The 19,747-nt window shown below is 36.9% G+C and overlaps 1 protein-coding gene across 2 annotated transcripts; it reads right to left on the bottom strand.

The window, feature by feature from the left end:
* Positions 1-16: 16 nt before the first annotated feature.
* On the bottom strand, positions 17-17,489 carry Sytbeta (Synaptotagmin beta). Of its 2 annotated transcripts, XM_011306245.1 has the most exons (10): positions 17,469-17,489; positions 11,162-11,479; positions 3,837-3,900; positions 3,429-3,672; positions 2,937-3,158; positions 2,053-2,160; positions 1,338-1,611; positions 939-1,172; positions 682-846; positions 17-529 (listed from the first exon to the last, which is right to left on the bottom strand). In XM_011306245.1, the coding sequence occupies exons 2-10, from the start codon at positions 11,429-11,431 to the stop codon at positions 341-343; spliced, it is 1,770 nt and encodes a 589-aa protein (XP_011304547.1). In that variant the 5' UTR covers positions 11,432-11,479; positions 17,469-17,489; the 3' UTR covers positions 17-340. The 2 variants fall into 2 exon arrangements, with proteins under 2 accessions (XP_011304547.1, XP_011304556.1); XM_011306254.1 differs by lacking the exon at positions 2,053-2,160.
* Between the last annotated feature and the right edge of the window lie 2,258 nt (positions 17,490-19,747).

The following is a 19,747-nucleotide window of genomic DNA, read 5'->3' as shown; positions in this document are numbered from 1 at the left end:
CAAATAATCCTAAACTACGAAAAAGATATATTTTTCGGCAATTTTATAGCGGCATATCGGGAATGACTCCTCAAAATTTTGAGATGATTTTGAAATTGATTCGTAAAATATTTGAGGACAAGGAGCGAATAATTCAGAGCATAAACCCGATTCTAATGTGGATACATTGGGTTGTGAAGTGGTGGATAAGACATCATGATTTTTCCAAATGATTAATCATCCCCTTCCCATAATGACCCGAGGAAAAAAAATCGTTATGAAGCCGAGGAGTCAATCACCGGAGAATAAAATTCTTCTGTTGTACTTTACCACTTGACAAACTCGCGATTCAAAGATTGATTCAATGCAACGTGTGCCACATCGCTATACCTTTCCTCGGTGATTGTGTGATCTTCGTCCAGTGCTCACGACTGGGATTCATTTCCGCATTTCCACCGGATGAATTTCCATCTATCGCTGGACCAACGATGCAAGAACCCACGATTGCATTTCCACCGATTAATTCACTGCTGGCATCTAGCACGCACACCTGATTTTCAAATCCACAATTCATTTAAAATTGAGAATGATTCACCGGATAAAGTAGAATGGGGGTAAAATGGGATGAATGAGAAGATTCAATGGGAGACGAGGGGAGAAAATTGTTTTATGGTAATCGAAATGTGAAATTGAGTGAATTACCTCAATTGCAGAGGAAGCGAGGGCACTTGCAGGAATGTTGAAGGACATGGCTTCATTCCACACTGGAGACTTTGTTGCCTTCTTCACCTCAGTCTTTTTCTTCTTGACTCGTCTGTCTCCAGACAGAAGACTGACCTTGACGAATGGATCCAGAGTGTCTTTATCCTGTTGGAAATTTCAAAATATCCAGGAAGTCCAGAATAAATTCAGTAGCTAAAAGGTAAACTAGTATAAATGAATTTTTGGACTCCAGTTACCTGAGGGGAGAAGAGGTTTCTCGCCTTGAGGATGAGGACTGTCAGCCTCTCAGCACTTGGCAAGTACGACAAGGACAGCAAGACTTCCTGAATCTCCTCCGGTGGTTTTTTCTCACCCGCAATCTCACCCCAGATCTCGATGGACGAGCTCGAAGAGTCCAGCTCTAGCTCCTCCATCGCTATTCTCACCGAACCCACCACATCGTTCCTCGAGTAGCGATCGTAATCGAAGACCTGGATTGATTGATTAATTTCGTAACAGCCAGAAAAAGGAAATAAAAGTCAAGAGAAAAATCACGGAAAATAAATTAAAAATTATTTATTATTATAATAAATTTGCTTTGGTTAATGAATTATTGATGAGTGAAGGAGCTAATGAGAGAACCAGTGAATCCTTGCCTGAAGCACCAATGTTTTGTCCTGAAGATCATCATGACTAACAGGAAACTTGAAATGCTGATCGAACAACGGATTGGGCTCGTTCCTGTGAATAGGAGTCTGTCTCTTCTTGTTGTCGATTTCAGGGCTGAGGGTGAGCTTGACGAAGGGGTCGTTAAATCCCCCCTGATCAGTCCCAGCAAGATCATGCGCCTCAATCAGATGAACGTGAAGATCCGATCTGTCGAAGTCGTATTTCAGGCGCATATGGAGCCTTCCGAGGCTCTTCCCAGTTCTGAAGGAAATTTAAGCAATTCACCCAAATGAACAGAAATTTTCCAAAACAAAAAAATTATCAAAATATGTAAAAAATTGTTCCACTCTTTCCCCTGAAAAAAAAATTTCGAGATAAATGGAAAATCGAGAAAATTACCCAAACCCCCTCTGACTAAATATAATTATTTCCATTTCAACAATTATTTCAATAATCATTATTTCAATTAGAGATCATAGACAGTATTAATTGGCAAGTACGGAATGATAATCAGGGATAATTAGGGCTGTAGATATTGAAGATGAAAGTATGAGCTAATTGGGTACCCGGGGAAAAGAGGAAGGGAAAAAAATCCAGTGAATTTGCCTCGATAAATTTTATCAGGCAAATGGAATGGAGGATAAATGCGGAAGCGGGTATCAGGGAATAATGTCTCTGGTGAAAATTTTAACGAGTACTAACGTTTGATCAGTCCTCCGTGCACTGAGGAATAATGGACCATCACGACGCTGATATAGGTCTGGCTGCAGGGACCCCAAGGGCGATGCTGGAGGCGCTGGTCCTCCATCACTTTATCGCGGAAACGACAAATGTGAATTCATATCAATAATTTTTAATCATGAATGTTCATAACTGTGGATTTAGAGGCTCTTCCCCCGTGATTCCATCAAATCCTTCGATTTATCGTAATTCCACCCGCAAGACCATGAAAATCCGCTTAAAAAATTCCGGGAAATCCCAAGGAATTGAATATTTAATAATATTAATAATCCTGCAATATTGCAATACTGCTTCCACTATTATTGTTTGTGATGAAATTTTTTTGAAATTGTTGTCTCAATAATTTTTTGAAATAATTGAAATTTCCCATTCAGAATTCATAAAGCGATTTTCACGGAAAATTCCTGTACACGATAAATCTGGGGTAAATAATTCCCTGGAAATCAACAGCAACCCATTTTGATCTCTTTACGTATTTATAACTGGCTTTGTGAGAAATGAAAGGATTTGAAAGGCGGAACGGCCCCTGAACACCGCGAATTTTCCCCTGAAAAATTTCTCGTGTAATGAAGGGTGTTCTACACACATACAGCCAACATGAACATTTTTTTTTATCGTACCTCTGTTTTTATCGGGATCTCTCATTAAAGTCTGATAGAAATTAATGAATTATTTAAATGATAGCACCAAAATTTCGTGAGCCGTTAAATAATGACAACCGGTAAAAACGTCGATTTTTTTCACACAATTCCATCGGTAAATTCCAAAAAAAAAAATGGACAAGTGAATTTTGTCTGTATATTTGGGTGTGGAACGTTAACGAGTGGCGTAATTACTGTACTCACCTGAGACAGGCTCTGGGTGGTGGGATGAGAAGTGGCGAGAGACATCGACTTGCTGACTTAGCAGGTCCAATGGTAGACGTAACACAAGATGAACTCCCAACAGTTGCCAGAGATGATAATGAACTTTGCGACGGTGATGCAGTACTGTGACCACTACCAGAGCAGCTAGCAGGACTGCTGCATCTAGCATCGAGAGATGAAGCACGTGCTGGGGATGGGGATCTATAAATATTCAATGAATATTCAGTGCCACTGCCACTGTGTACTCCTATCAAATATTGATTCCCTCTAATGACTCCAGAGAGTCATGAGAATAAAGAGTAATTGTCCTGAGGTATGAACCACCAGGTGAATTCCTTCAGCAATGAAAAAAAAATAATAATTCCATTTTCTTTGACGATCTCCAGGGAGAGGAAGACTGAAGACATGTAGACATGTGTACTTTCGTCAATTGAATAATTTATTTGAGTAATTTATCCACTTGGGGATTACCTGGAGCTTCTGTTTGGGGGATAGGAAGATGCTGCGTGCAGGGGATCGTGATGGTGATGACGACCATCTGGACCAAATGCTCGAATTTGGGGTGACGAGCCTCGGTGGCCTGATGATCCTGAGGCACCTTCCAGGGAACTCTGAGAACTTATCGATGGATTTCGAGCTAAAACTCTACCTCCTGGACCCTGCACTTGAGCTCCTGAACTGCAGGGGTAGCTCCGGCTTTGGTGGGGCAGTCCACCTGGAAGTGTCCATTGGACATCGGTCTCTACAGTTTTATTTTTTTGTCATTGCATTTGTAATATTTGGGAGGATGGGAAAATGAGATGGTGACGACGATGAGTTCGTGGGGATTGTCGGCATCTCTCATTAAAGTCTCTCTATTGAAATTAATGGATTATTTACCGTCAGAGGCTGAGGACGATGAGGATGGCTGGATGGCATGGTGCTCCTTGGCAACGTTGAACTCCTGGAAATTAAAAAATTCATTATTAACGGACTGCTGTAATTCCCTCGGATATGCATATGCAGTCTCTGATGTAATTGAGATAATTGAGATTGCAGAATTGCGTCTGAAAATTTCAAATTGGCGAGGCAGAAAGAACTTGTGAGTAATTTTTCATGGATAATTCAAATAAAAATGACGAACGCCGCGAAAAAATTGCCAGGCTTAAAATAAAAATTGCCTTTTCAACCTTTTTCTAAAATTCACAAAACTGTACCGAAAATTTATAAAAATAGACAAGAGAAAATTTTTTTCCGATTATCGGTTTTTATTAATTGCACGGGTAATGAACCACGATTTTTAAAATGTCCGATAAATCGATGATCGACGCATCTCGATAATGACTTTAATGCAATCGTCTCGTCGGGCAATTAATTTCAGTTGAAAGCTTCTCCCTCTGGGATCAATAAAAAAGGGGATTCCCTCTTCCCATCCATTCGACTACTTCAAGTTCGTAAAATACTATCGATCCGGGTGAAAGCCGGGGAAAAAGAAAACCTTCGAGACCATTTCCTACATTTCATCCAACTCCACTTTCACCCCTCAACGTCCGTCGAAGAGAAAATTCATTTAATAAAAAATCATTTTCCCGCCAATTTACGATTTTCGTAAAACAGTAAAAACGATTTATCAGGAGATTCCGCGATTTAAAAAACGACTGGAAGACATTTTCTCGTATCAAATAAATCTTCTCTACTTGAATCAGAGAAAGGTATGAAAATTATTTATCACGCCTCTCCGGGGAAATCCACAACAAAAAAAACCAAGTGGGAAAATTTATTTATTTTATTTATGTGGAGCACTCTTCAATATGTATGAGTGCTGCATCAGTAATTTTAGATTTGAATAAAAACGATGGCATTGGACATCAGTTGATTCCTGAATATTTCCCACAGACGAGGGGAAATATTCTCGAGGTTGAATATGATTTTTCCAGTTCCAAATTCATCAAGTCATTTTATTTTCTCTCCATACCAATCAATCATTTCAATCGGTTTTTCCGAATCGTTTAATCGTCGATTAAATGACTGGAACTGGTTTCTCAAAAATTGTTAAAAAAATGGAGAAATAAAAATCGGTAATAACTTTTTATAATCCAATGATTGCTCGCCATTAAAATTCACTGAGCTGGATAAAGATTCGCTTGGAATGGATATATCTTCCTGAGGTTACTACCTCCAATATAACTTTTCATAACTTCAGATTAACTCGACTCATGGTGAAAATTCAAAATGGAACAACTGCTATTCCGTAATCTCACAACTGAGTAGCTCAGGGTTATCATATCACAAGTTTGTGGATTACTAGCCACAAAGTTTTCGAGTTACTGCATGTCAAATCGAAACTTCCAAACCGACAGTTGCTTTTCGATATTTTATTATCATTATAAAATTTATAACATGCAATCGTCATTAAAAAATTTTTTAAATAACACTCGATACTTCAATTCAATACAAATTATTCTTAAATTTCCGGAAAAATGAAATATCGAGAAAATAACTTGAATCATCAATTAAATAATTAAATAATGAATTAAAAATGGAGAAAATTATTATTCCAATTGTTTATCAACTTCATGCTTCATTAATTTTCCAGCAAAAAAACAGAGAACACCAAGTCGATTAGGTCTGCAGGTTTTCGAGGAATATCTTTTGATCTGAGAGAGATATCAACATTTTGCTCTAGACTTTTTTTCTAGACCAAAACGCGGGTTACAAAATCGGTGATAACGAAATTTTCGTTATCTGTGTTGGATTAAGAGATATTCCCTGGAAACTCACGTTAGTCGATGTGGAAGTGAAAATAATGTTTTGAAAAAAATGTACATGTTTAATTATTGTGTAATTTTGGTCGTGTACTTGAGTTCATGGAATATCGAGAATTCTCGATGGGATTGAACGTACGTAATGTCTTTAACAACATGAAAGGAATATCGGTCAGTGTTAAAATTGTTGTTGTACGTGGACACGCTAATTTCATCGAGCCAGAATCAGATCGAACTGACGCTATTAATATCGGCGATGGCATAATCCAATAAAAAATTTGATCGAAACCAGATACGAATTGGAGTTTAATTCCACATCCCTTCAATTACGAAAATCGATGGATCGTCTGGAGATACTGATCCCATTATTCTTGACAATTTGATATTGAAACCCCAGGGGTGCCTATTTAATCGGGGATCATAACAATCGTGTAAACATTTTATTAAATGACACACAATCGCATGAAATCGAATAAATGCATGTCATCAATCTGAACATCTCGGTTTTATGGATGGTAATTACATCCGCCTGATTGACTGGTGACTATATAATCCATGGGGACTTTATCATACATAGATTATCGAGAGGCTATCGCTAAATGTTTGGGAGATTCCCGGGTAAAAAAAAATGTAATGGAAATATTTTTTTTTCACAAATTTTCAGAAATTTTTTTTTATGAAGCAAAAAAAAATCGGTAGACAAAATAATTTTATTTTTTTCTCAGTGTGTGTTTCTCAATATTTTCAGATTTACTATTTCTCCTCTTCAAAAATTTTTTATCCATCATTTTAAAATATTCAGAGTCTGTATATCAAATGATAACACCCAACGCATGTGCGCACAGACGTCACATGCGCTAGTAGAAATAGATCGCCGATAAAATAATATATCCCGATAATTTATCGCCTCCTCTTTTTTTCAAATATAAAATGTTCCATAATTTATCTTGAGAACCTCTCGAATGATATTACCTCGGAGCTGGTTGTCGACGTGGTGCTGTCAGCGCTATCAGTGTTGGCAGAGGACAAGGGTGACCTGGAGCCACGCTGTACCCACCGATCCCTGATGATGGCCACACCGGTGACCATTCCGATTCTACTTCCGGTACCAGTACCGGTACCAGTGGATCTGTCACCACCACCACCGGTACCGGCACTTCCACCACATGCTAGCTCCAAAACATCCCCCAACACTTCCGACAATTTGTCCGGCACTTTGACGAGTGCGTCCAATACCACTTTTTATGCCCAAGTGCCCCTCACCCCAACAACCCCCTCCGCAACCCCCAAAAAAAATAATTCAAAAGAATTATCAATCAATCCGCGATCACCTTCCAACAATTCTACCTATAACCCTTTATTTATTGCTCTTTAATTAATTTATTAATTTATTGATTGTCCGGAAAAATTCTTCAACGATTGTCTGACTTTTTCAGTGATTACTCAGTAGTTTAACTATTGTTGTTTAATTATTGTTTATAAGGCGATTATCGTTTATTTTAGAAGATTATCGAACCACCGACTGAACGATTTTATGAACTATTTTTATTTATTTATCTCGATTGTTTTATCGAGGCGGAGAAATATTAACGTCACTAGCGCATCGTTACTCCAAACATTTGTCGTCGCCCGGGATATCTGTTCGATTGATTATCCGGAGAATAAAAAATTTCAGCTACAACTAAATTGTTTAAATAAATCGAAATATCGGGGTACCAGTGGCGTTTGTTTTTGTTGATAGAAAATATTGTAGCGATATTTTTTAAACCGCAGACCTTCACTAAAATCACTCGAAAAATTATTTAACCCCAATTGTGCGCTTTTTTATTTATTTAAAATCGATTGTGGAGATGTGAGGATTTTTAATAAAAATAAATATATATATTGTTGTAGGTTTATTGTGAAGGTGTGGATCGTTGATGTTGTAAATAATTGGAAAAATATAATAATTTGTTTAGTAGTTTGTGGAGCGCATAGTGAGGGTGAGACTGTTGGAAGCACTCGGCTAGGAGACGAGGCGAGGAACTGGTCGGTGTTGATCGGGGTGAGGAGGTAGAACCCGATGAGAGCCGAGGGTGCTGAGGTGGGGTGTAAGGATGACGAAGGGGATGACGAGGGTGAGTAGGGGGGTTGAAAGGAGGAGGTGGGGGGAGGCGACGAGGACGTGGGGGGGCAACGAGGACGTGGGGGGGCGACGAGGACGTGGGGGGGCAACGAGGACGTGGGGGGCGACGAGGACGTGGGGGACGAGGAACTGTCCAACTCAGTTAGGAACTTGCGGGCTCGAGTGAGAGGTACGTGCGTGCGCCGGCAACAGGTTACTCTCTCTCCTCATCTTGTATTGCTCTTGTTGCTCTCTATCCTCTATTCTCTATCCATTTCGTGTCCTCGTTCTCGTTATCCTTCACCATCGGTTGCTAGACCCCCCGACTCCATCCTCCGTCCTCCAGACCCGGGTATATCAATGCGTTGGGCCACTTTCAGGACTTCTCAGACCGGTCAGGGTAATATCATTGTTTTTTTTTTCACGTTTGGGTTTTCAGGGGAGAATTTTTAGTTTTGGAAAGAATTTTAACGTCGTTTATCGTTTTTTAGTTTTTCGGAGAGCTTCAGGGGCATGAAAGGATTTATCTTGATTTTTCGATTTTTTTTTGAAAATTTTTTATTCTTTTTTCAGGGTATCCGTGGTTTTTTTTTGTTACAAGATGGTTTTAGAGGTTTTCATGGGTCCTAAGGCTTTCGAAGACTTTCACGAATTCTCAGTGAAAAATCATAATTTTTGAAAATTTTGGTTGATTTTTTTCTGAATTTTGGAAAATTCAGAATTTCTGTTTAATTTTTTTTTTGAAGGCCTCTCGGGCTATTGTTAATAGCCTAATTCTTACTTCCAGAATTTTTCCAAAATTTTCCAGAATTTTAATCGATTAATATATTTTTTCCTTTCGTCCAGATAAAACCTGATAATTTTAATGTCAAAAAATATAGCAGCAGATGTATAGAAATCTATTTAACACTTGTCCCTCGAGCTTTTTTCATATCTCCTAATTAATGTATTCCCCAGGGGTACCCTGAAGAGTCTATCGAGTATTTGTCCAATTGTCACTCGCTTTTACCCGGCCTTGACACTCTGACCTCATTCGTGACCTCGTTATCATCACATCTCTAGCTTTGATAACAGAGACGGATTCAATTCCCGCGATTATTCCAAACAATTTAATGATCTGTACAATCCCTCCTGAGGCACTTAAACCCCCTCTCTCAGAAAATCCATCTTCATTAAATAATCACTAAAAAATCTAAAACCTCAGATTCCAATCTAAATTTAATTCCCATTAAAATTTCCATATTTTCTGACACTCTCGCTGCTTACATATGAATTTGCGACGATTCCTCAATTTCATTTCTTAATATCAAAAAAATTTATTTTCAATTTTCCAAATTTTTTTCTCAGAACAATTTTCCATAAATAAAAAAATTCAAATTCATGAATTATTCTGTCGAATTTTCTATCCCTGGATTTTTATGGAGATTACCTGGAATTTATTTCTCGAATCTATTTCTCGAGCGATTGATTATTTATTTACGGGATTATTTTTATTATTTTAAATAAATATTTTCCGTTTTCACGGTTTCCATGTGAGTTGCGCCCGCGCAATCTCGCGATTCCCTCGAAAGCTCAATAGTAATCGCTTGTGGTACAGAACCGTATCGATCCCAATTTCATATTCTCCTTGGTCTCTGCCATTTCACCTCCCACTTTTTAACCAACACACCCATCACGCATTTACGCACCATAATTCCCATTACATTACCACCAATATTTTATTCCCAATATTGCACACCCCCGAAAATCCGGATTTATTTTATTGATTTATTTTATTGATTGACATAAAAAATACAACGCTTTCGTATTTTGTCATGTAATCACCAGATTATCCCTAAATACCACAAATTCTCACAATAAAACAAGACAATAAAAAATAACCAGCCCGAAAATGATTCAATTTAATATATCATGAGGCAATCATAACACAAAATCAAAATATCACACGCACAGGACAGGAAGATCAATATCTAAATGAGAACCCTGAAGAAATAGACCACAAAAAAAATAGGCCAATCATAATTTCCCTATGGTTTATTAAGTTGCGTGGGTTCCAACAGATTTTGGATATGTGGACTATTTTTTTTTAAATTATTATCATTTTTTTTTTAATTCAATCAGTCGATATGGAAATAAAAAAAAAATAAATCTGAAGAATGATGTCAAAAAAATTGAAAATCATCTGAAATATTGAGATTCATTATATATTCCCCGAAATTAATCATTGATTATTATTTATTTATTTATTGTTATTTATAATGATTTATTATTAATATTTATAAAAATTGGAATTATGCAAATTATTTATCTGAAGTGTAATCATTTTATTTAATTATCTGCGACAATTTCATTTTTTAATTATTATCTAAAATCGATATAAATACTGCGTAATGAATTAATATTAATGATAATTAATTCTGGGCGAGGAGAATGAATAGATCTGTAATTAATTTTGATTGTCGGATGTCGATTGTCTGTAATTGTAATTTAACAGGGAAATATTTCATCGGGATTGACGATGCAATCGGGAAATCCGGTAGTGGAAAATTGTTGATGTTTCTGACTTCCGGTTACACCAGCGATTCCGGAAAATTTGGGGAAATGGGGAATTAAATTTCACGGAAACTCCGTCGCTAGCGGACGGTTTTGACGTTGACTTGTTCCACTGTCGAGGGTAACACCTCGACGGAAAGATAAAGCAGCCCCTGCGAACTGTTTTATCGGCTCTGGGGATGTTTTTGTTATCACTAGAGAATTTTATTATCGGCGGACTTTTCAGAGATTATGGAAAATGGACTAGACCCGAGGGAAAATTCACCGGTCGAAAATAGACCGCAATAAAATGCAATCAAATAAATTGAATCAATCAGTATTAATTTTAATTATTAATTAATTGAATTCCTCGAGAAGCATTCATTTAAATTTTCTGTCAATCAATCCAATTTCCACGGAAATAAAAATTTCCAATTTAAACTTCCAATATAATTAATTAATTCTCCACAGAAAGTGCGGTGACTGCTCATTGAATTTTCAATTAATTGAATATTCTCCACGGACGGAAAAATAGTGGAAAAAATCCGTGAGGAGTTGCGGAAAAATTTGTTGGTTGAAACGCAAACGTCCACCCCATGGAGTACACGGTGAAAGCGGAGAAATTAACGGAGTAAGTAAATAAAAATATTATTGAATGCCTCCCAGGTGAAATTGCATTTATTTATAACAATAAATAAATGCCAAACCACCGGAGCTCATCAGTTACGTATTTTAACCCGATGATCCAATAATTGAGGTAAGATTTTTCCATGGGAAGTGGAAAAAAAGCTGGAGAAATAAAAGATAAAAGTAATTGCAAGTACCTGTGACTGGACGGCGCAGTAATTACGCTGGGGTTTTCTCCAGCAATCGAGCACTGATGTGGGTGGAGTGTGACAATAATGGAGTGTTCGATTCGTCTTCATTATTAATCCCTTGGTGGAATTAGCTGGTGGATCGGGCCATCGGTCCAATGTACTCCAATATTTTTCGTAATGCTTGACAGAGTAATAACGATAGACAACTATTGTCACCGCAACAACAAGTGCCAATCCAGTTCCTGCTGCTGCACCCAGTACTGCTGCTGACACCATTTTCCAAGATTGATGGACAATCAGGGGAGTGCAATTGACAGGATCTATCTGTAATGAATATTATTACTGGTAATTCAATAGCTAAATTACAGAATGGTTCAATTCGACTGTGATCGATACTCAGTTTTTCATTGATATCTGGGAATCTGAGGGAGATGGCGAAATTCTTGGTCTGACCTTTTTTGTAGAGCGAATTGAGGGCTGGAAAAAAGGTTATTATAAAAATTTCATTATTCCCCTCAGATTCGGAAATATTCGCTTGGAATATGGAAATTGTGTGAGACGATAAACTGAATAATATCCGTTTATTTCTGATTTTAGGAGTAGTTTTTTGAAATTAATAATAATGTAATAATTGAATAATTAGATCATTGAATAATTCAAGATAAAAACCAAGACACGAAATCCCGAGCTTCCAGTTTCCACTGAAAATTCGAATTCAATGGTATTTCATACGCCCATACCATCCGTAGTAAAATGAATAATAAATACAAAAACTTGATAAGCCACATTGAATACCAGTAATGCTTCAATTGTCCAATTACCGATGCTGCAATTTCTCTGGTTTCATTCCCAACGAATTGTATCCCCACACAGTACAAACAGTTGGGGGTAGAAACGCATTTTTATCGACGAATGTCTGTCACAAATTAAATGTCTCGTGGTCTCATGTACCAGCAATTCAGCTTAATTTGTGGCCAACACTAGTAACAAATTGCTTGGCAATCGATTTTCCGGGGGAGCCTAATTGAAATTATCGCGAGGGATGAAAATACAAATACCGGGAGATTGGGAGTGCCTTCTTTCCTTTCTTTCTCATTGGAAAAAAAAATCGAGCTCAAGCCAATCATCTGCGGCTATTATTAATTTTAATAATGAATCTACAAATATTTTTTTGAATTTATAAATATTTTTTATCAATTGATTCCTTTTGTTTGAAGACCCATATTTTTCCGCTCAATCTATTATTTAATTATGTAATTCACAATTCAGTTGTCAATTTATGAATATTTATGAATGTTTACTATTTGTTTTTTTTTTCATTTACGAGTGGAAGTTGATTGACGGAAATGGATAAAAAAAATGTCATAACGATTGTTGTTATTCGAGTGTGAGAAATGAAGTCTGATATTTTTCCGGCAAGTGTTATTTTCCCACAGATCCCTGTCATCGTGAAAAACTCGACAGTTCCGAAGCGATAAAATACAAATGCAGTGTGAATGTGAAAATGGCTCGACTCGAGGGATTATCGCCAGAGGAAAATAAAAAAGTATTTACCGTGGAATAATGACCATCGAAAGGGGAAGATTCGTTGCATTGCTATCGCTTTCCCCGAATTGTTTGATAATTTTAACAGCTGAATTTTCCGGGATGTCCCATTGAACTCGATTTCGCGAGAAAAATTCCATGGAATTCCAAATTTCTGTATCAAAATTCCCGCACAGTCGCGATTTTTATTCAGAGGTTTTTCAATTCTATAAAAAATTTTTGGCTGAAAAAATTCTAAAGACTAATACCCTTTCCTCTGAAATACACATTAAAATTTTTTTTTTGCAAAAAATTGACATGGGTGGCCGTTAAAAAATATCACGTTGTTGCATTTTGTTATTATTTAATGGCTCGTGAAATTTTGCGGTGCGAATAGTTTTCGCAATAGTTTTCATGCGTTTTGTCTAGTTTCAAGATTTTTTAACTTTGAAAAAAAAAACACTCGACCCTCTGTATTATTATTATTATTCCAAGTTTATTATTATTCCAATTATTATTCCATTATTATTCCAAGTTTAATGTATAATTGAATCAAATATATTCGATATTTAATTCCTTTTCCTAAAAAATGAAAGCCCGCCGAAAGTCCTTCCTTTAATTCATCTAAAAAAAATATATTTCCAGAAATGCATGTCAATTACATCTCAACAAAAAAAAATACATAATTCGAAATATATTTTGGATATATCTCTGCAGATATATCTCTCCTCTCACATTGAAGATATATTTAAAATATAAATTAATGCATTTTTAGGATATAATTCCGGCGATAGAAAAATAATATCTGTCATAATTTTTGGATCATCCTTTTTCAGGTGGAGAATGAAAATGGCAATGACAAATTGTCAAGACTAGACTAGCTAGGAAAATACATGTCTTTATCTGTTGGCGAGGTGTATCATCTGCAGTTGATTGACAATTGTGTGAAACGTTGGAATATTGGTGCCTGGAATTGTTGTATCCTTGGATTCACCCGAGTGAACCAGAAGATATAGACGCCATTGAGGTAATCATCCAGAAGAGCTCCCGGAAAATGTTTTCAATTGATATGGAAATATTTCTCGAGGTGCTCCGATCGCACCGATAATTGCCTCAGAATCATCACTTCGGCAAATTGTTGATGGTGATGAATTTACGGAGTTGACCTGAATTTATAATCTTGTTTGGAAATTTCAGAGGTCCGGAACTAGTCAGGATGAACAAGTTTCATTCCTCCAGGTCATTTCTCTGGTCTCGTATCTCCAGTACAAATTTGTTTGCATCACAACTCCCACTCCAATTCTTTTTATCGTCCTGGAGTTTGGCAGATTGGATCGATGGAAACGGGATTTGCAGGAAGTGGTTCTCTGAGTTTTTCCCTTTGATGGAAATCCGTGCGATTTTCAAAAATTTTTCAAAAATTTATTTGAGAAATTTTTTTCGAATTTTCTAGAAATTTTTGGAAATTAATGAATGTGAAAATTTCGAAAAAATATTTATACCCGGGAATTATTTAATTAAGAAAATTCAGATTGTTTTAAAAAATCAGTAGTTTAAGAATATTCATTGGAATTTTTTAATACGAATAAATCTGCAATTGCTCGATGATTTACACAGGATAATCGTTTTAGTCTTCTGAGTACAGAGTACCCCAGGGTATTTAAAATTCACGAAGGACATTCCATCAAGGTCACCGAAGATCCCCAGTAAATCTAATTTTCCAGTAGGATTGTTGAATAATCATGAGGGTTATCACATCTAGCAGAAGAAGCGATTCAACTGACGTGGAAAAATAAAATATTCCGATTTTCCCCCGTCCCTCCGCCATTTTCCCTCCGTCTCCTACCCCAAATTTCATTTTAATAGATATTTGTCAGGGATTAACAATTTAATTTCCCGGGGTGAGAAAATAATTCCAACTTTTCACAAACTTCAATTATTTTCGGTGGGGAAATTCTCCCGATTAAATTACCAACTTTCCGCCATGTGGCGAGTGCCTGGAAAATGAGAGGAAAACTCGTAACGAGTCGCATTTTCCACATTGATAATTCAGCGAAGACATGCGACTGACAGTAAAAAAATTATGGAGGAGAATTTTTACTTGCGTGGGAAGTTTTTAGTATTTTTAACCACTCAAGTTTTATCGCTGTAATTGTAGTACATCAGCGGGAGAAATAATTTTAAATGTTTTCATTGCGCTATAAGTATCCGTAATACTTTCATTTTCTTCGGCTCATTTTTATTTATTGTATTATATTTTTTTATTGCATTAGACTGATTGCGTTTTCGAATTTTTTGGGGGATAATGGGTCGCAGCAAAAAAAATTCATTCGAAGGCAAAAGTCCGTGGAGTTTTCAGTTTCAAGTTCCTCGAAAGATTCCAGCAGTTCTGCTTTCAAATAAAAAACATTATATTGAAAATTGCCGGGTCGGTGATTAGCTGAAATAAAATTACTTCATCATGACTGAATTAACCTGAATTTTTTAATCCTATCGCACGAAGAATTTTCTGGGGCATTAAAGTGCTACGAAGGCATTCGCCAGAAGTCTTGGAGTCACTAAAATGCTGATGGTAATTGGCCTTTTCAATATATCTAGCACCTCCTCAGAATGATTTATCCCTGGAAGATACCACTGGGGAATTTCACCGCGCATTCGTTACGCTGTAAATCTGCCGGGATAAGCGGAAAATTAATATTGTCTCTCGACCTATCAGATTGTGCGAGAGAGAGATTTCAAGAAAATTTAATTTCAGAGTGAGAAAGGCCTCTGATTTTATACAGTACGAAAAAGAGGATGAAAAGAGGATATGTTGGCGGTAATCTGTCGTGGGAGAATGGAGATAATGGAGTGACGCGTTTTTTTATTTCACGAGGTGAGAGCTCAGTGGTGATTTGTTGAGAGCCGAGGAAAAAAAACGAGAGAAAACGTGTTTCCCTTTCATGTAACGCAGTAAAAAAACAAAACCACGGGAAACAAAAGAAAATAAAATGGAAAAAAAATGTGGAGATAAAATGACTCACATCCCAGGAATGTCCTAGAACAGGTTTTACATTTTTTTATTGAGGTGAATTTGACTTTTGGAGGTTTAAAAACGTGAGGTGGATGCGGCTACAGCGGCGGCCATTTTTGAATTTTTTTCCCCCGCAGGGCGGAGCGAAATAAAATGGCGACGGCCAGAACTCATTACACATTTCTCTGATTATTATCAATAAATGTATATTATTATCAAGAAATAAATCAATTTACTGCAATTATTCGATTTCAGATTTGAATCTGCTAAATTTCTGGGATGTTTAGGATTTCGTTTTATTATATTTTCAGTGGAATAAAAGGAATACTCGACACGTGAACTGAATTCTAATCCCACATCTACTCCACACCGAAATTTCCATTCTCTGAAAGTTCTGGTAAGCCAGGATTGCTCGTATCAGTGGAATACTGAAACCACGCAATTCTTATCGATATACCGGTAAAAGCATAAAACCGAAAATTTCCGCGATAAGCCAAAAATCAATAATCCTCGATTCGCGTTGTTGGTGGATGATGTCCAAGACTTGATGGATGTGCGGGTAAAAAAGGTAAACATATTTCCCCCGGTACCGCCCACGGACATGAATCTTCATTGTGATGTTTTTACCTCCCCCGCACTATAGGGGATTATCATTTAATATTTCGTATTCAATGTAATTGAGGTGAATGTACCCGGGACGAAGCAAAAAAAAAAATAACAAAGACGGAATACAATAACAAAATACATAATTAAAATTCCTCACTTCCCAAAAATGGAGCGAGCTAAAATGGCAGCCATTTTTTTTATTCGTTTCGTTTCGTTTCCGCAGCGAGGAATTATAAGAAAAATTAAATAACGTATTTTCTCCAGTGGAGAGAATGACCTTTCCGTTGGCGGAAAATGTTTGATGAAATATTTCTTGAAATATGAAATGTTTATGAAATATTTAACAACACTTGGGGTTTTTGTATTTCAAGAGAATCGAATAAATAATTGAATTAATTACGCATTAATTACGAATGAATTACGAAGTGATTCACTGAGTGTTCCTCTAAACTGCCGGGATTCCCAGAAATTCATTTAATCAAATTTCCCGCGGGATAGCAAAAACATTCGACACGTGAACTGAATTCCCCTGACTCATCCACTCTACCCCGAAATTTCGAAACTACACAAGTTCTACCAATCGAGGATTGCTCATATCATCGGAGTACTAAAGCCCCTCAATCCTTATCGATTCGCCAACAAAAGCGCGAGTCTAAAAAAAATCCGCGATAAGCCACAAATCAATAATCCCCAAGCCTGATCGTTTTTTTTCTGAAACGCAAGATTTGATGGATGCACCGGTAAAATGTGTAAACATGCTTTTCCCCAGCTGCCACCCACGCCACCGATCCTGATATTCTCTGAACAACAAGCTATTAATGAAAGCGAATCATTTAATATTTGTCGCAAGAGGAAACGAGCTTGAGTGGATCGGGAAATGAATTAATCAAGATTCGCGCCCTAAAAAATCGTGGATTCATCATCCCCCGAAGGAACGGCAGAAACAGCTGTTGATTCGAGTTCTGCAATCGGATAGCAAGACGGACGTGATAATTACTCTGGAGTAATTGCACATTTGCTGGAGTAACGAGAGGTATGTCTAGATAAAAATTAGTAGTAGCTTTGGTATCAATGAATTTATTCGTTAAACTTTCATTTCGAGGTGTATCCTTGCCAGGCCCTGCGGTCATTTAACCACGAGTTAGCGATAAAATTTACCACAAAACTTACGGATCTGTCTGCTTCACTCCATTTCACTTTCCAAACAATCTTTGGAATTAATTGATGAATTACAATGAAATTGCAATGAAATTGCAGTGAAAGTTCAAGGAAATTTCACCCAATTGAGTCAACGGTGATTGAAGGCGAATAAATTGCGGCCTTTTTAACGCGTTTTTTTTTTGCGATTTGAGGGATGCAGTTGATGTGGGTTCTTGTGGCGCGATTCCACTCGTTACTGAATCCAACAGCTAGTCGACCTGACGACAACCAACGGCGAAGCGCGTGGGCAGGAGAACATCGCGCATGGATATCCAAGGCAAATCCACACCACGAAAAACTTCATGGGGAATGTAAACACCTTGCAACTAGCTACCAGGGATCACCAATACTTCTGTCAGGATCTTCCTCCTCTCAATCTTCTGTAGATTGATGGGGGAGTCTGGGGCATGCCTCGGAAGAACCACCGGATTTAGTCGAACATTTATCAGCATTTTTTTCATCTCCGGTGGAGATCTTCTAGCTCAATGGACTTGACTTTGACTTTTTCAGGTGAAAGCAGGAATTGAGACTTGGCGTTTTTTTTTTTCGAAATCGATATTGTTTGGATTGATTGACTCCAATTTTTTGCAACTCGAATTTTTTATTCATTGATATCTTTAATATCTTTAATAATATTTAATTTAATATTTGAATTTTCAACTGAAGGATAAACCGTTTTAATTTATTCCCGGTCAGGTTTTATTTTTACTAAAAAATTTGGAGATAGTCTGAAGGTGTCCCAGAGATTTCTGCGAATTTTCTTTTGTATTTTTATTATATTGTTGTTTTTATTCGATATGATTTATTTTTAATTAATTAAAAAATCGGTAATTAACTAAAAAAATGGCAATTACATCGAGAGGGGTTTTGATTTTTCAATTTATCTCCAGACTGACGTGATTTGAATACTCGAGGGGTGATTTGCCTCTGGAATATTCGCGTTAGAGTGACCTTTGACAGAATGAGAAAAAGGAAAAGAAATTTCTGTATTACATTGGCTACTTCCGGTGTTTCACAGCGAGACATCTGACTCTTTCAATCAGTCTTTGTGCTGAGGAGCTTTCGAGATGGCACAAAGTGATGGAGACTCCCCGGATTTTCCGGGGACGGGAAATTTCCTCCGAGGAATTCACTGTTTCGCTCGAGACTCGATTGATCTTGTTATGGATTTGTACCCATGACGTTCACTGTTAAAAAATATTGAGTGAATTCCTCAGATTTTGGAGTATCTACTCCTTTCCTCGCACACCCAATTTTAAACAAATTATTTATAACTAAAAATGAGCGACACATGAAGAGATTAATATAAAATAATAATAGAGAAATCAGCGAGAACTTGATGAAGATATTTGGTGGCGAATGGCCAACGATTTGTACTCTTGGGGTGAAAAGCATTCGGTAGATCGACATTCAGAGCTTGATGGATCCTTTCTGGGAGTGATTTGAATGGGTTAATTAGTAGAGAGCGATACTATCGCTGAAAGGTCAATTTGTGGGATCTGTGTTGGCGGTATATTTATAAAAATCATCATAGAAATGTCTCGGGTTGCGGCTTCGCTGAGGGATGTGCGTGTGTTTGATTAATTTTCCACGTTGATTGACAACAATCAATTGCTTTGACACGCACTGCCCACGGCTCCACTGAGAAATCATAATCATCTCCAATCCCTTAACCCTTTCATTCATTCCGTATTTCCACTTAAAGAAATTCTCCACGTATACTCAAAACAGAAGATTATCACCCCGTGATTATACTTATCGCAATACTTATCGTAATTAATTTTTTATTAATATTTCACTGCGTTAAATAGTTGACATAGCCATGGAAAATTATTATATTCTATTTAATTTTAGGAATAAATATTATATTGTTTGAAGGAATTAATAAAAAAAATTATTCGTGAGGCTCCATTTAAGCAAGTTCAAAATTTGAAATTTCCAATTTTCAAAAATTTCTCTAAATCTCAAGGTCAAAACGGATAATTTCGAACAAAGTGATTATTTTGCAGTGAATTTTTTAAACTATTCACTATAACAATTGAAAGATAAAACAGTCTATTCACCCTCAGCCGATATTCCTCCCAAGTATTACGTAATGCTGATAAAGTAGAGGAACTTTTTCTCAATAGCTGTCAACCCCGATTGCCTGAGCTGATTTAATTATTTTATCATGACTCATTGCACTATCGAATCGATTTTTATTTTACGGATCGACGAGAAAATCGCGGATGCGATGATTTTATGTTTTT

This window comes from Fopius arisanus, unplaced genomic scaffold, assembly GCF_000806365.1.
Source record: "Fopius arisanus strain USDA-PBARC FA_bdor unplaced genomic scaffold, ASM80636v1 scaffold00002, whole genome shotgun sequence".
NCBI lineage: Eukaryota > Metazoa > Arthropoda > Insecta > Hymenoptera > Braconidae > Fopius > Fopius arisanus.
Note: the sequence above shows the minus strand (reverse complement) of the source record. Positions and strands in the feature narration are given on the sequence as shown.

What these genes read in the sequence shown, in the direction of transcription:
- Sytbeta (XM_011306245.1), bottom strand. Translation starts at nt 11,431, where the DNA reads ATGGTGTCAGCAGCAGTACTGGGTGCAGCAGCAGGAACTGGATTGGCA. An exon ending in ACTGCGCCGTCCAGTCACAG is followed by an intron (nt 3,901 to 11,161) that starts GTACTTGCAATT and finishes TTTAATTTCCAG; the next exon opens with GAGTTCAACGTTGCCAAGGA. An exon ending in CCCCCAAACAGAAGCTCCAG is followed by an intron (nt 3,159 to 3,428) that starts GTAATCCCCAAG and finishes GAATATTTATAG; the next exon opens with ATCCCCATCCCCAGCACGTG.